At 38.8% G+C, this 15,949-nt stretch overlaps 1 protein-coding gene across 2 annotated transcripts in view; it reads left to right on the top strand.

The window, feature by feature from the left end:
- Nucleotides 1-15,690, top strand: part of adnpb (activity dependent neuroprotector homeobox b) — a 48,690-nt gene extending 33,000 nt beyond the window's left edge. For both annotated transcript variants that reach the window (XM_087994938.1, XM_043710248.2), the window contains exons 3-4: nucleotides 2,596-2,688; nucleotides 10,990-15,690. In XM_087994938.1, the coding sequence (XP_087851064.1) occupies nucleotides 2,596-2,688; nucleotides 10,990-14,715 (3,819 nt within the window). In that variant the 3' untranslated portion in view covers nucleotides 14,716-15,690. The remainder of the gene's footprint in view (nucleotides 1-2,595; nucleotides 2,689-10,989) is intronic.
- The last annotated feature ends 259 nt before the right edge of the window (nucleotides 15,691-15,949 follow it).

Raw genomic sequence — 15,949 nt, 5'->3', positions numbered from 1 at the left:
CATGGCTTTATCAGTGCTGAATTCCTTCTCATCAAGTGGGTTACCATTGACCAGAATGGAATGGAGTACACCTAAATTTTGTACTGTTGTAGCTGATCAGAGGCTAGGATTCTTGCAGTAAGTAACTCACCTCCTGATTCCCTAAGGTCTGTCCACCATCTACAAAGCACAAGTCAGGAAGGTAATGGAATACTTCCCCCACTGGCCAGGGTATATGCAGCTTCAACAATACTGAAGCTTGACACCATCTGAATTAAGCAGTCTGATTGACATCACTCCCACAAATTCCCTCCACCATCACTGCTCAGTGGCAGTGTTGCCAGGTCAAAATCCTACACCTTTACCCCAACCAGCATTGTGGGTCTGTCTACATCAAGTTCAGACTTCAGCTTAAGGCTGCTCACTGCCAACATCTTGAGGGCAACTAAGGATGAGAAATGTTGGTCCAGCCCACGATACCCACATCTCATGAGTGAACAAAAATAATTGCAGTGGAGACCTGAAGTAATAAATAATCAGTTGGGAACAGAGAAAGGAACAAAGATTCGTCAGTTTAGGAGTGAGCTGAGGTCAGGAGGGTACCTATTGGAGCAGCTATGTCCATAGAGGCATTGAGGCACTTGAGTAGCAGGTATGAGGCACAACAAATGTGGATAGGAAGGCAAGAGAAAAAGTACAGTGAGGCTGAAACCATCAAGGAAGTTGGATTATTGAGGTCTCAGGTGATCTTGGTCGTAATAAAAGCAAACAAAAGAAAAACTAATGTTTCTATATGGACAAGGTGACCTGGCTGCTTTTACACAAAAGCTGTAACTAAATGATATCTTGTAATGAGAAATCAGACCTCTGATCACTGGCATTCTTTCTGCATTTATTCACCTGAGGGGTGCACATTGCATTTTGATACTGAACAGAATTGAAATTTGTCTTGTTGTTTCTTATTGACTGTTGTTTCTAAACTTTTAAATTTCAACCTTGCTGCCTTGTCAGCAAATTTTATACTCCCATCCTGCATCATGAACCCATGCTGGTGTGCAATATGTTTCTTTGTCCATTAATTCTAGTCTGTGTACAGACTAGGTCTATTTGCATTTGACTTTTAAGACCATACCTTGAATTCGTAACTTAATTTTGCTATGTTTGGCAAAAGTACTTCTTTTAAAATAGTCTTCAGAATAATTCTCTCTGTTTTTGTTCATTGTAAATTTTCACATTTTTAGTCAGTTTGAGGAGAGTATAGTTTTTCTGTGCTTGTCTGGTCATTTTACCGTTACCCCTCAAAATTGTCTTTGTGCAAATTTAACCTGAACCAACTATATCACACAAAGTGACCAGATTATATAATTAATTTTGATCTTTGGTAAAAATACTCAAACCTCATCATTGAGACCAGCATTTATAGGTGTTTTGACTCACTGCTTCTTAAGAGTTGAATGAAGATAAACTGATCTGCAGTGCATGTTTCTTGCTCATTCTCAATTTGCAAGGGAGCTGAATTAAGATCTGAGATTGATGCTAGATATTTCAAATGTACTAATTTTATACTGTTTAACCATGGAATGCTTTCAATGACTTTGTGTAGGGGTTTGAGCAGGCAGCCACCCAATCGAACCCAACTTTTGTTTTTATCCCCCAAGCTCAGAATAAATGGTTTTAAACTTGTTCATTGCTAATTTGTATGCACACCTTAAGGAATTTACTGACTACTCTGCAGCCTAAACTCTAGGGTAAAACTGCACTAAATGGAGTTTATTGACAAAAACATTTGCTTTAACAATTAGTACCTTAATTGCAGCAATGCTTCTCTAAATATAGGCTTTATGATATTTAACAGGCAAGTGACCTCATTTTAGAGAAAGCTACATAAAGCTGTCTATATAAAAATAGTAGGTGAAAAGGAGGACTGCAGAAGCTGGAGATCAGAGTAGAGTGTGTGATGCTGGGAAGAGGACAGCAGGTCAGGCAGCATCTGAGGAGCAGGAGAGCCCTTCATCAGGAAATGTCAACTCTCCTGCTCCTCAGTGACCTGGGAATAGAAATACATTTTTGTCAACAGACTGAACCTTGATCTTGTATACGGCAATAAAAATAACTGGAAACTTTTCTCCTGCATTGAAAAGGCATTTTTAATCTGACAGGCTGTGTTATTCAGGGAAGAATTGTATATGCCATTTTGTTGCACTTAATCAATTCTATCAAATTCAATTCTCCCTTTCCTTTCCAGAAATATATGCTCCAAGTTGGGTAACTGTTAACAGGCTACCCTAATTTGGCATGGTTTTTGCTTCCCTTTAACCTCTCTTATAATGCACCCTGACTGTCAACAGTTGGCAGCCATGTGAGCATATCTTACTCCAGGCATGTACCAGGCACTGCTTGCCATCAGGTGCACCCCTAAAACAACCAGTCGAAATAGTCTGGACAAACACAAGTCGAGCATGCTGTCATAATACCATGTTATTACTTGCTTTGTAAAGTGATTGTGATTTTTATTCTTTTTTGGGGAACAGAAAAGTAGTGAATGAACACTTATTGATTTTAATGCACTATTCCAGTGAGACTTGAATAATTTTTTAATAAAAATTATTCTTTCAGGATTTCAAACAGTTTGAACCAAATGATTTCTACCTGAAGAACACTACATGGGATGATGTCTCACTTTGGGACCCTTCTTCTACAAAGCTACAGGTTAACTTATTTCCTGTGCTCAAGTGTTGATTCTCTTTCAGTTTATTTTAACATGCAAACTCATTGTTATTAGCCAGCAAGATAAACTTTATTGGTTAAAATAGTTTTTACAAAATTAAAATTTGCATGTCTGCAACTAGTTCTTAGAATTTATGATTTTGTTTGAAACTCAAATCTCCAGTAAATCTAAAGCAGTACTGGGATAGTTATCATTTAGATATTATTTCTGTGGTGGTGCAGATTTTATATAGTCAATTGCAAAATTTCATTCTATGACTAGATTTGTTTTTAAAAATTATTACATAAATGGAATATGATGGTCAAGGAACTTGTATCAAGAGATCTCTTTTTGAATAGAGCTGGATTATGCTATTTGGTCCTGTAAATCTCCTTCACAAAATCATATCAAGTAAATCTTAAACACTTCCGATTCTGATTCCTGGGTTTTGTACAGTTTATGACCCTGGAATTCAAGGTTTTTAAACTAGATCTTCCCTGCCTTTATGCACAGTTTGCATTTCAGTTTTTCCCCAATTCTAGCATTCTTTTCAGTTCTTCTTTCTTTCTCTTACCATTCCGTTGCTCCTTTCTCTTCGATTACTTTCTATTTCTTTTATCAACACCCTTCAATCTTTCCCTTTCTTCGATTCAAGTCATTATTCAATTTCTAACTGTGTCTTAGCTACATCTAGCTGTGGCATCACAAATTTAGGTTTCACTCCTAATTCAAAAGGTAATCAGCATCATTTCTTTGAGATACAGCTTTAATTCCTTCATTCAAATTTTCTGCTCTCAGTTAAACCTAGAAATATTCAAAGATCATTTTGCAAATCCAATCCATGAAATAGACACAAAACACAACAGAATCTCCATGCATCTGTTTCTTCAAGAGACAATGATTCCCCCTCAAATTCAATAAATTCAAATCCTGGATTGACAACGTCTTTTTCATTCCAGCTGATGGTGCTCCTGGACCAGCCTGATGTCAAAATTAAACCTGGCTTGATAGATCTTTGTTTTTATTTAGTTTGTTAACGTGGTTAAGCACTGCAGATGTGAGGCTGCAGATTTTCTTCAGAACAGACTTGAGAGTTGCTTAGTGGTTAGCACTGCTGCCTCACAGTGCGAGAGAACAGAACTCTATTCCATCCTCTGGTGACTGTCAGTCTGTGTGGAGTTTGCACATTATCTCCATGTCTATGTGGGTTTCCTTCAAGTGCTCTGATTTTCTCCTGTGGTCCAAAATGTGCAGTTTAGGTGGATTGGCCAGAAAAATGTAGGGTTATGTAAAGGAAGTAGATCTGGGTGGGATGCTGTTAGGAGAGTCTGTGTAAACTTGATGGACTGAATGGCCTGCTTCCACACTAGGGATTAAATGCAGAAGCAGTTTTTTTTTTAAAAAAACTGTGTATATGACAGCTAGAATGGTCTTAACGCATGCAAAAAGACAGTTTCAAGCTATTTCCAAACACACTTTGCAGAAATCCCAGTCAACAGAAGTTACATCCCCATCTCAAATTTAAGGTTCTACTTTACTGGCTCCTGGCAATTTCCTTGTCAGCGATTCTGTAGGTAATTGAGTCCTGTGCCTACCCCCCCCCCCCCCGCCACCTCAAGACCCCAAAGGAGCCTTCCACATCCATCAGTTTCTCCTGCACTTCTACACATCATTTACTGTATCCATTGCTCCCGATGCAGTCTCTTCTACATTGGGGAGGCAGGCTGTCTACTTGCAGAGGGCTTCAAAGAACATCTCCCGCTCACCGCTCCAATCAACACCATCACCCCATAGCCGAACATTTCAACTCCCCGTTCCACTCTGCTGAGAACATGCAGGTCCTGGGCGCCTCTATCGCCATTCCCTTACCACTTGACGCCTGGATGAAGAATGCCTTATCTTCTGCCTCAGGACCCTTCAACCTCATGGCATCAATGTGGCCTTCATTGGTTTCCTCATTTCCCTTCTCCCCCCACCTTACCCCAGTTCCAATCTTCCAGCTCCGCACTGTCCTCATGACCTGTCCCATCTGTCAATCTTTCTTCCCACCTATCCGCTTCACCCTTATCTCTGAACTATCCGCTTCACCCTCACCTCCATCCACCTACTGCACTCAGCTACCCCCCCCCCCCCCCGCCATGTATCTCTCCATCCCAGAGACTCCCAGCCTCGTTCCTGATGAAGGGCTTTTGCCCGAAACATTGATTTTCTCCCCCCCCCCCCCCCCCTCCATTCGTTGGATGCTCTCTGACTTGCTGTGCTTTTCCAGCACCATTCTAATTTTGATTCCTTTTGTAAATCTGCTGACTTGAACTTCTCCCAAATCTGCATCTCAGCTTTCTCCAGTTCTAATAACGTGCAGATTTCTAACCAAATTCTTCTGGTTTGAAAACTTCACAAACAAAATCTTTCTCAGGTAACTTGCGCCCTACTTGATCTAATCCTCCTCCTTGGATAAAAACTAAACTGTTATTGATGCTTGTACCTTCTGAAATGTAGAACATTCTCAATTCTAGTTTATTAAGTGAAATAAAATAGCCTTGTATGCTTGCTCTGCCTGTGATAAGCACAACAGTAGGGGTATCTTTCTACTAATACTCACTACACTTTTTCTCCGTAATTCTTCCTGCTGCTGCATGGACCTCTAGTCCATCCATAATGACAACTTCTGGACCTAGAAAAAATATGCGGATCAAGTGATGGACCCTCTGGATGGTTGCGTGGCACGGGGGTCTGCAGTCACCTGGTGTCTGATTTTAAAATGGTGGATTTAAATCATTTTTCCAAATGGGTATTCTGACCTTGTTTAAAACCCTTCATAGCCTTTATTTCAAAATGCTGCATTTTAAGGGCGGCACGGTGGCAGTGGTTAGCACTGCTGCCTCTCAGTACCAGGGTCCCAGGTTCGATTCCAGCCTCGGGTGACTGGGTGGAGTTTGCACATTCTACCTGTGTCTGTGTGGGTTTCCTCCCACAATCCAAAGATGTGCAGGTCAGGTGAATTGGCCATGCCAAATTACCTGTTAGTGTTAGGAGGGAAATGGTTCTGGGTGTGTTACTCTTCGGAGGGTCAATGTGGACTGGTTGGGCCAAAGGGCCTGTTTCCACACTGTAAGGAATCTAATCTTATCTAGATTTGTATTTGTGTATTATTTGTACACCTTTCATCACTTCATTAATGTAGATTGTAAATAGCCAAGGGCCACAGACATACTCATGCAGTTTTTCTTTTCCTTAACTAATCTTTAATCCATACTAACATTGCCTTTAGTATCATTACTTTTAATTTTGCACAACAATACAGCGCCTCCAGTTTCTCATGTTCTAATTGAGGTCTTGAGAACTGCAACTTCAAATTATTCAGTTTTGTCCTTTTTATAACCAATGTAAAAGCTTTATTTAAGCTCTGTTGGATGTTTCATGACATTGAATCCTTTTGCTTTTGTACTCTTTAAAACTACGTATAACCAAATTATTTTATTTGTAAATGAAATACTTTTTAAAAATAAATTTAAAGATAAAAGAAATGTTCACCTGACTCCGGCTTATCACTGACCGTCCTGCTCACCGCTTCTCTCTTTTGAATCCTTGCACATAGCAAGAACTTGGGAGATAAGTGGCAAGAGGCAGGAAGTAGCCTATGGAGTGAAAGCAGTTTTGAGTTGCGGAGATGAACTGCATGATGGTGGAATGAGTGAAGACATTGGACAGCAAAAAATTTTAGTAGATGCTGTTCCATCATGGCTCTGATTTGGATCACTTGACTGTGTGTCACAATCAGCATGAAGCAATTTTAATACATATCCAGCATGCTACACTTGAATACCAAACCTACAAAACGTGGAATTGAATCAAAACTGTTCAAAAAGGGCAACTTACTGAAAATTTACCAATGAGTTTTTTACTCTGATCTTTCCCTTTTCATAAATCCATGTTGACATTGCTTCTGCTGAATCATTATGTTTTTTTTAAAGTCCTCTGTTATCACATACTTGTTAATATCCACTAGCATTTTGTCCACTAATTTAGGCTGACTGGCTTCTGGCTTCTGGTTACCTATCTTCTTCCTCATTCCTCAAAGTACCTTACAAACTGTCCTCGAATCTTAAATTCCAGAAGTTCAAACTAAATGCAGCCATTATTTCTGCAGATACCTGTTGTAAACTAAGGTGCCTAAGATCCAAGGATTTTATTGTACTTAGTCCCATTAGCTTCTCTAGTACTGTTTTTTTTCACTTAAACAGATTTCATTTTAATGTTCTTAACTCTGTCAACCATTGATTCACGATTATTTATAGAATAATTTGTAACTTTGGCCATGTATTGAAAGTAGCTTCACATTCTTGATATTTTTCTTTATTTCCCATTACGTCACCCTTATACTTCCAGAAATCTTTTCCTTTTCATGTGGTTACAGTCATATAACCATTTTGTGGTACAGAGGTAAGTAATTTGGCCCTTCAATTTGATGATGGCAACCTATTAAGCAACTGAGTAGTCCCTGCATCCCTTCAATTGTCATCTAATTTCTTTGTTTTTTTTGTATCTACCAACATTAAGCTGAGTTCCAGGTCATTACCACTGGCTAAGACAATGACGTTCTTCCTGTCGTTCATCCTGTCTCTTGTCTAAAATCTTGCGTGTGTTCCCCTAGCCCTTGTGCCTACATCTAATGGAAAGAAGTTATCCCTGTCTGCTTTAACTAACTAGGCTTGTCATAATATTGTATACCTCTAAAATCTCCCCATAAACTCTTCTCCAAGGAGACAATCTCTGACCTTTTGGTTGCAAAGTTAGGTTTCAGTGCTCTTGCAAAAAGTAAATCCCTGGAACTATTCTAGATCTATTACATACCATAAAAAGCTAGTTAATCTTTTTGAGAGAACTTTTCAGAGATGAATAACTGTAACATAATAGAATTGTGTGTTACTTAAAAGTGGGATTGCTCAACCTAAAGCCAGTGTGTTAAATTTGAACAAAGGAAATTATGAATGAGGGGAAGATTGAAGAGTATAAATTAGGGTGGTACATAAGCAGTGGGTAATTATGAAAGCATTTACAGCAATGCATGTATCTTCAAGATGCAAAAAGTAGTGTTGGTCAACTGTGATTAGCAAAGGAAATTCAGGATTTCAAAAGAAAAGGCCTAAGTTACCAGAAATGATAGTAAACCCAAGAATTGAAGATAGTAGAATATAGCAAAAGGATAACCAAGAAATCAATGAAGGGAAAATAGAATATGAATATAAACTCTTAAAAACAAACTCTGTAAGAACTTCTTTCATTACGCAAAATAAACATTTAGATCAGATAAAAAGGGTCTATTATGGGCAGAGTCAAGGTAAATTTTAGAACGGTGAGAACTTAAATGGTTACTTAGTATTTATATGATCTGAGGAAGATGCAAGATGTCCGCCAGTATTAAAGATACAAGGGAGAAGGAAGTGTGTGTCAGAAGGTCATACTGGGGACATTGACTTTGAAGTTTAGTGCTAGGACATCATATCCCACATCCCAGAGTTTGAAACCAGTAGGTGTAGAAAGTGGATGATTGATCATTGTATAAATTCTGAAATGGTTCCTGCATACTAGGAGGTAGCAAATGCCTTCTCGCTATTAAGAAGGGAGAGAATAGAAATGAAGAGCTAAAGATCTGTTGACCTTGTGTCGAAGTCGTCGTGAAAATGTTAGGACCTGTTATCGGGACATTTGGATGCCATGGCATGATTTTGTGAATGGATAGTGCTTGGTGAGCTTGTTTTAGGTTTTTAAGGATTAAAGAAAATTTGATAACTGGTAGCAAAGGCTTTTGGTAAAGTCTGAGGTTGGTTAGCAAATTAAAGCATTGGAAGGAGGTAATGTACTGGCATGGTTTAAGGATTTGTTAACAGGTAGATCATTCCTGCATTGCTAGGCTTTCACTTGTAGGGCACTGCACAGATCTTCTCTATTCACAATAATTCTCTATGGTTTGGATGTGGCAACCAAATATAATAATTCCTTGTTATCAGAGCGTGAGATGAGAAAATATAAAGTGGCTTTGAGAGCATTTGGACCGGTTTACTGAGTGAACAAGAAGGTAAATGGAATATAATGTGGAAAAATGAGAAGTTATCCACTTTAGTGGGAAGAACAAATTTGCAGAGGATTTCTCAAATGTTCAAGTTAGAAATTATAGATATATGACTGGGAACCTGGGTGTCCTTGTTAGTAACTTGATACAGTTGCAGTAAAGGCTGATGGTATGGAAGTCTTTATTGCAAGAGGATTTGAGTATGAGAATAGTGAAGTCTTGTTTAAATGGTGTAGAAACTTGGTTCTGCAGCACTGTATACAGTTTTGGTCCCATTACCTTCCGGCAGATGGCACTGCCAGAAAGGGACTGCAACAGAGATTCTCTCGACTTGTTCTTGAGAGAGCAGAATTATCCTATGAAGAGAGGTTGGAAAACCCCACTTCGTAGTCCCTCGCTTTTTGAAGAATAAGAGCTCATCTTATTGAGCCCCACAAAATATTTAAAGGGTAGAGCATGGATTAAGCTAAGAAGTTTCCTCTTGTTGGGGTGTGTAGAACTAGAAGATATTATTTCAAAATACGGGGGAACCCATCAGATCTGAGAATTTTCTTTTTATGGAGGTTGTGAATCTTTAGAGTTCTCTATCCTAGAAGGCTGTGGAAGTTCAATCATTTGAGTATATTTACAGTTGAGATTGACATTGCTAAATATCAGTAAATTAAAAGAAAAGGAGAATAACATGGGAAAAGACATTAAGAGTAGATGTTAAGCCATGACCGTATTGGTTAGTTCTCCTATGTTCATAAATTTCCTCAGCACCGTCACAGAAACCGCCTCATCTTCCATAAAGTATGATAACCAGAACTGGGCGCATTCTAGTATTCTCGTTGTAGCCTAACTAATGGTTTCTTTAATACAGATTCAGATTTAATTCTCTATATTAAATTCCTTTTGCTACTTGTTTGCCCACGCTGAACTCCTATGTCTGACAGTTCAGTTAGACTGGATGGGCAAATAATAAATCTTATCTTGCACTAAGTGACTTGACGCAGACCGTATCAACCAGACCACATACAGACTAGCAGACAATGGCAGATTTCGTTCCCTAAATGCCAAATGGGTTTTTATGACCATATCTTCATTGTCACCATGGCTGAGACTGGCTTTTAATTCCAGATCTGTTAAATGCAAATTCCACTAGCTGCCATGATGGCATTTAAATCCATATCTCCAAAGCAGTGGTTGGAGCCTCTGGATTATCACTCCTCTGTCTCCCCATTCATAGTGTTTTGCCAGTCCTATTTTAACTTTGGTGTAACTGACAAATATTGCAATTTAACCTGTATTCAAATATCCAAATCATCTTAAATTTAGCAAAAATTAACCCGTGGTCTTGTCGCTGACATTTCTGGGAGCAGTGCTCCTACAACCATGCAACTGGCAATATAACCATTTTACTATGACTTGCAACTTTTGTCCTGAAGCCAATTGTTTTATCCAGTTACTCATGAACTCCCATTTGTTAGCTACCTTTTATTTTCTTACATCCATATAAATGGTATCTAATGGATTCCCTTAATTGACCTTCTCTGTTCCTTTTAAAAAAAAATTCAGTTAGGTTAGTCAAGTATTGTTTGCCTTTTATAAATCTGTGATGGCTTTTCTTTGCTGCATTTAGCTTGAGCAGGTGTGTTGTTTGAATACAATTTGTTAAAAGTTAGAGTATTTAATTATCATCCATTTGTATTAAGGTAATTTTTGGATACCTTGTGAAAATGACAAACGACAGAATATTGTTACCTAGTTTATAGATTAAAATCCTGAAATTCCCTCAATACTAGGTATATACTATATGGACTACAACAGTTCAAGGAAGTGTGTTAGTACTCTGTGGGTGGGGCATCAAATACTAGCCATGTCTGCAATGGCCATATCCTATGACTGAATTTAAAAGTGAGCATTTTAATGCTGATGGAGCACCATAAAATGCAGGTGAAAATATTTGTCTCTTTTGGGCCTTTACACTACATGCAGTATAAGGGCAATATGTAAATAAACCTCATCCTATCCTATTGTCGTATCAGATTCTATTGAATGTAAATAGGATGCATGTGATCATTTTTGAGGATTTTTTTAGAATATATCTCTAAGTTTCAATATCCTGAGCTGCATTTAAGTGAAGGACTGTGTTCTGGCAGACAATCTGCATTTACAGTCTAACTTTGTTGTCAAAACAATTTGCTTCTGTACAGATTGAATAATAACTATTGCTGTTTTACATTTGCAGGATTATCGTACAAAACCGTTTTGTTGTAGTGCTTGTCCATTTGCGTCCAAATTTTTTTCTGCCTACAAGAGCCACTTCAGGAATGTTCACAGTGAAGATTTTGAAAACAAAATTCTGATAAATTGCCCATATTGTCCGTACAATGCTGACAGGAAGACCCTGGAGACCCACATCAAAATCTTTCATGTTCCCCTGTGGAAAGTACCCAGTGGAGGCAAGAATGCACACAATGAGAAGTCAAAGCAGGATGGCAATCTTAAACTGAAGCACGCTGATAGTGTGGAGCAAGCAGTCTATTACTGTAAGAAGTGTACCTACCGAGATCCTCTATATGATGTTGTCAGGAAACATATTTATAGGGAACATTTTCAGCATGTGGCAGCACCTTATGTGGCAAGAACAGGAGACAAGTCGGTGAATGGCACATTTTCTGCCCCCAATGGAAGAGATGATGGCACAGTACATTGCAAACGTTGTCTCTTCATACCCAAGACATATGAGGCCTTGGTGCAACATGTTATTGAAGATCATGAACGAATAGGATATCAGGTAACAGCAATGATAGGGCATACTAATGTGGTTGTACCACGATCAAAGCCCTTGATGCTGATCGCACCAAAGCCACATGATAAGTCTTCTCTAGCTGCTGCAAATTATCAGAGTATTAAAACTTCAATGCATCAAGGTATGGGCCGTGTATCCATGTCCAAAAACGCACAAAATTCTGCAGTCAATCTTATGTCAAGTACTGGTCGCCTGCCACCAAAATATGCTATTTCATCAATGGCACATAACTATCCTTTGGGGCAGCAACTTAGACTCCCACTGCCAGGTGGCTTACCAGTTTCTCTTCAACAGCGGTCGCAAACAGTAAAACAACTAATCTCTGGTGGCAATGGAAGACAGTATGGAGTTAGTGAACAGAGGCGCCCATCTCAGATGCAGTATAATGTTCAGTCAGGAGGCTTGACCGGTAACAGTGCATCTAGTCAAATGTCAATGAAACAGTCGCAGTACAGTATTTCTCAAGCACAAAGGATGCAAGGATTGCCCACCTCAGCAGTAAAATCATTAACTTCCCCTGCAAGCCTTTCTAATTCTGCTCCACAGAGTTCTGCATTAGCTGGTTCTGCTGCTCAGAAATGGAAGATCTGCACAATGTGTAATGAGCTTTTCCCAGAGAGTGTATATAGCATACACTTTGAAAAGGAGCATAAAGCTGAAAAGATCCAGGCTGTGGCTAATTATATTCAGAAGATCAACAGTTTCACAAGCAAGTGTCTTTACTGCAACCGTTATTTGCCCAGTGAAACATTGCTCAACCATATGCTTATACATGGACTGTCATGTCCCTACTGCCGTTCTACTTTCAATGATGTTGAAAAGATGGCTGAACATGTACGAATCCTTCACATTGATGAAGAAGTGGGACCTAAGACAGAATCAACTTTAACTTTTGATTTGTCTACACAGAAGGGTAGTCGCAGTAATATACAACTCCTTGTAACTACATACAGTGTTTCTGAGAGTGCCTCAATGGAAAACACAAACTATCGACCCCAAAGTCAGAATTTAACGTTCAGAAAGCCAGAAGGGCAGTTGCAGCAGCCAAAACCACCAGTTAAATCTAAAATAAAACCAGATTTGAATTCTATACCTCAAACCCAAATACCCTACAAGAACGATGTTGGGAAAACTCTTTGTCCTCTGTGCTTCTCTATTTTAAAGGGCCCAATATCAGATGCTTTGGCTCACCATTTGAGGGAACGACATCAGGTGATACAAACTATTCATCCCGTTGAGAAAAAATTGACTTATAAATGCATTCACTGTTTGGGCGTCTATACAAGTAACATGACTGCCTCTACTATAACACTGCATCTGGTGCACTGTAGAGGTGTTGGAAAAGCACAAAATGGTCAAGATCGAAGTCTTGCTCATGCCAAGGCAACACACTCACCGAGTGCAATGCCCATGAAACGTGAATATGAGTATGAATATGGGGACTTTGCTTTAATGAAAAAAAGAAAATTGGATGGTGAGGAAACTGTTCAGAGTTTTACCTTGGGAGAAGATAAACCAGAGGAGCCAGTTGTTTTAGCAATTGATCCCAAGGGCTATGAGGATGAATCCTATGAGGCCAGAAAAATGTTCCTCACAAACTACTTTAACAAGCAGCCCTATCCAAACAGAAGAGAAATTGAAAAGTTGGCAGCTGGCTTATGGTTGTGGAAATCTGATATTGCTTCACACTTCAGCAATAAGAGGAAGAAGTGTGTACGAGATTGTGAGAGGTATAGACCTAAGGTATTACTTGGATTTAACATGATGGAATTACGAAAAGTAAAGCACAATATGGATTTTGGACCTGCTTGGAACATGTTGAATAACAAAGAAGTCGATGGCAAAGATTCTGCCAGTTTGAAACCAAACTCAGAAAAAGCTAATCAAAAGCCAGATAAAGAGAGAAGAATTTTGAATCTGGGATCAGAAAAGGTGGAGGAAACTGTTTTGGATTTGAGTTCTCAACTAGAGGAAAGTTCATATTCAAACTTGGAAAAGGTGGAGGGAAGTACTTTGAGCCAGAGAGCGCTTAAAATGAAAGGTGGTGCTTTAGATTTGAGCACTCAGATGGAAGAAAGTCCTTCAAATGTAAGTTCAGAGATTGAAGGAACACCACTAGATTTGAGTGCTCAAATGGTGGAGCAAAGTCCTTCAGTCAAGAGTGCTGAGATGGTGGAGGCAAGTCCATCATATTTAAGTTCTGACATGGTGGAGAAAAGTCCTTCCAATATGAGTTCTGACATGGTGGAGGGAAGCGTTTTAGATTTGAGTTCTCAGATGGTGGAGAAAAGCCCTTCAAATATGAGCTCTGAGATGGTGGATGGGAGCCCTTCAAACATGAGCTCTGAGATGGTGGAAGCAAGTCCTTCAAATATGAGTCCAGATACAGTAGAAGAAAGTGCTTCAAATATGAGCCCAGATAATGTGGAGGGAAATGCATCCTCTACTTGTGCAGATCAAGATTTGCCACCAACTGAAATGGGTGAAATAGGCTTTCAGCCAAGAGAAGAATGTTCCGAAATGGTTACTGAAGAGTTAAATAGTGACTTGCAAAAACCTGTACTTGCAGAAACGGCAACATTGGAATTGAAGGATGATGAATCAAATATGGAAGAAGAGCAATATCCTGAGCCATCTTTAGAATCAAAAGATAAAGAATCAGAAAGTGAGGATTCCGAAATATTCTCAGAATGTAAAGATGGTGCTTCTCCAGTTGAAGATGGACTACCATCTTCGCAAGCATCTGATCAGGAAGATGTTTCAGCTGAACTCAAACAAGAATTTTGGATCAAACGACCGTGGACAGATGATGCATCTCAAAGTGAAGACGAGCAGGAGCCCACACAGCCTTCCAAAACCAAAGCTGAAGTAGAAACTGATCAACAGAAATGGACAGAAGGGCCAGCTGAGTGGAGTGGAGAACCATTTCAAAATGAAGATGAAAAGTGGGCCAAAGAACAGCCTGAATGGAAGAATCATTCACCAGAGAATGAGGAAAGTTTATCAAATCCATTGTTGGAGTGGCAAGGTAATACAGCGGATAGTGAAGGTGAAGAGCTTGATCAACTCCTTGATCAGTCAAATGATGGTCTTTCAGATAATGTGGCAGAACCTGTTTGTGGCTCATCCTCTGGTGTTGGGCTAAGTAGTCAGCCTGCATAGAAGTTTGACCTATTTGAGTCCCTTGCTGTGAAATGTGTGCAGTATCTTAAAATGAAAAGAGCCAGTGTATAAAATTTGAAGGACTATTCAGAGGTACAGAATTACAGACGAGGAGGTTTTAAATGCAGCAGATTTAGTTGCATTTGCCTCTGGGTTGCTTTACAGTTGTACAAAAATGGCATTGTAATTTACTTTCTAAATGTTTTCTCATTTACCCACGGTAGTGAAAAGGCCAACATGTACTTACTGGTTAACAGTGTACTGTACTATAGATTTCAAGACCTTTAAGTTTGTTTTATTCATTTACTCGGTCTGCGTAGCTGGAATGTATATTTCTACAGTCTTTTAGAGCCATTCTAAGTGAAGCTTATCGTATAGGTCTTGTGTACTTGTTCTAGATTTACTGTATGATTCACCTTTTTTTAGTGATATCCCTGCTGTTAAATAAATGCAGCATTTAGTTCACTTAACTGCTTGAAGGAGGTTGTGCTGTAGTGTCTGTCAACATTATTATAAACTAGTTTTTATTGCACATATCCTTATACAACTTTGGTAGCATTTGGCCAGTAGCTAACTGAACATAAACTGGCCTTACTGTAATATGGCAAATTGCTGTTTAATGTATCCTTTGCTCCAATATTGATGGTTACTGGCATTTCAAACGTTAATGCATTTTTAAAGTCTCCCTTCGACCTAAATTACTTACAGAACTAGAAATGAAATTCATAATATGCTGATTTCACTTACTTGTGTTTGGGATCAGCACACATGAATTGGGTAAAACACAGCAAATATTTAGAAATGCTGGGTTTTGCCTCTTTCAAGGTTACATGTTAGGGATAAACACCACTGTGGTGTTTGTATACATTGTATCATCTATGTAATAGTGTCTGTGTAGTAAATTTCATTTTTGTGATCTTTATTTTCCTTTGTACTTTTCATTTACACTTCTGGAAAATAAAATGCTTTATCGTACTTAACTGTGTATCATATTTACGTGCATTTTACATTGGGACTAGACATAGATGTTCTAAAAATAAAAAAGCAGCTCCCCTTTAAGATGTTTTCTCAAATATTCATTTAACTTCCAAAATAAATGCTGTTTGCTCAGTAAGTGTAAGACACTGATTTTTTTTTTGATACACTTGATGATAAAGTTTCTAAATTATGTTGTAATGCAACAATAAATAGGCAGGAATTCTACTTTCCTTGATTCTTTTTTTAAAAACTGTTT

The sequence above is a fragment of the Chiloscyllium plagiosum genome, unplaced genomic scaffold, assembly GCF_037043375.1.
Source record: "Chiloscyllium plagiosum isolate Xiang-an unplaced genomic scaffold, Cpla_swu_hap1 HiC_scaffold_15, whole genome shotgun sequence".
NCBI classification, from domain to species: domain Eukaryota; kingdom Metazoa; phylum Chordata; class Chondrichthyes; order Orectolobiformes; family Hemiscylliidae; genus Chiloscyllium; species Chiloscyllium plagiosum.
The sequence above is the reverse complement of the archived record's forward strand: the minus strand, read 5'-3'. Positions and strand labels throughout refer to the sequence as shown.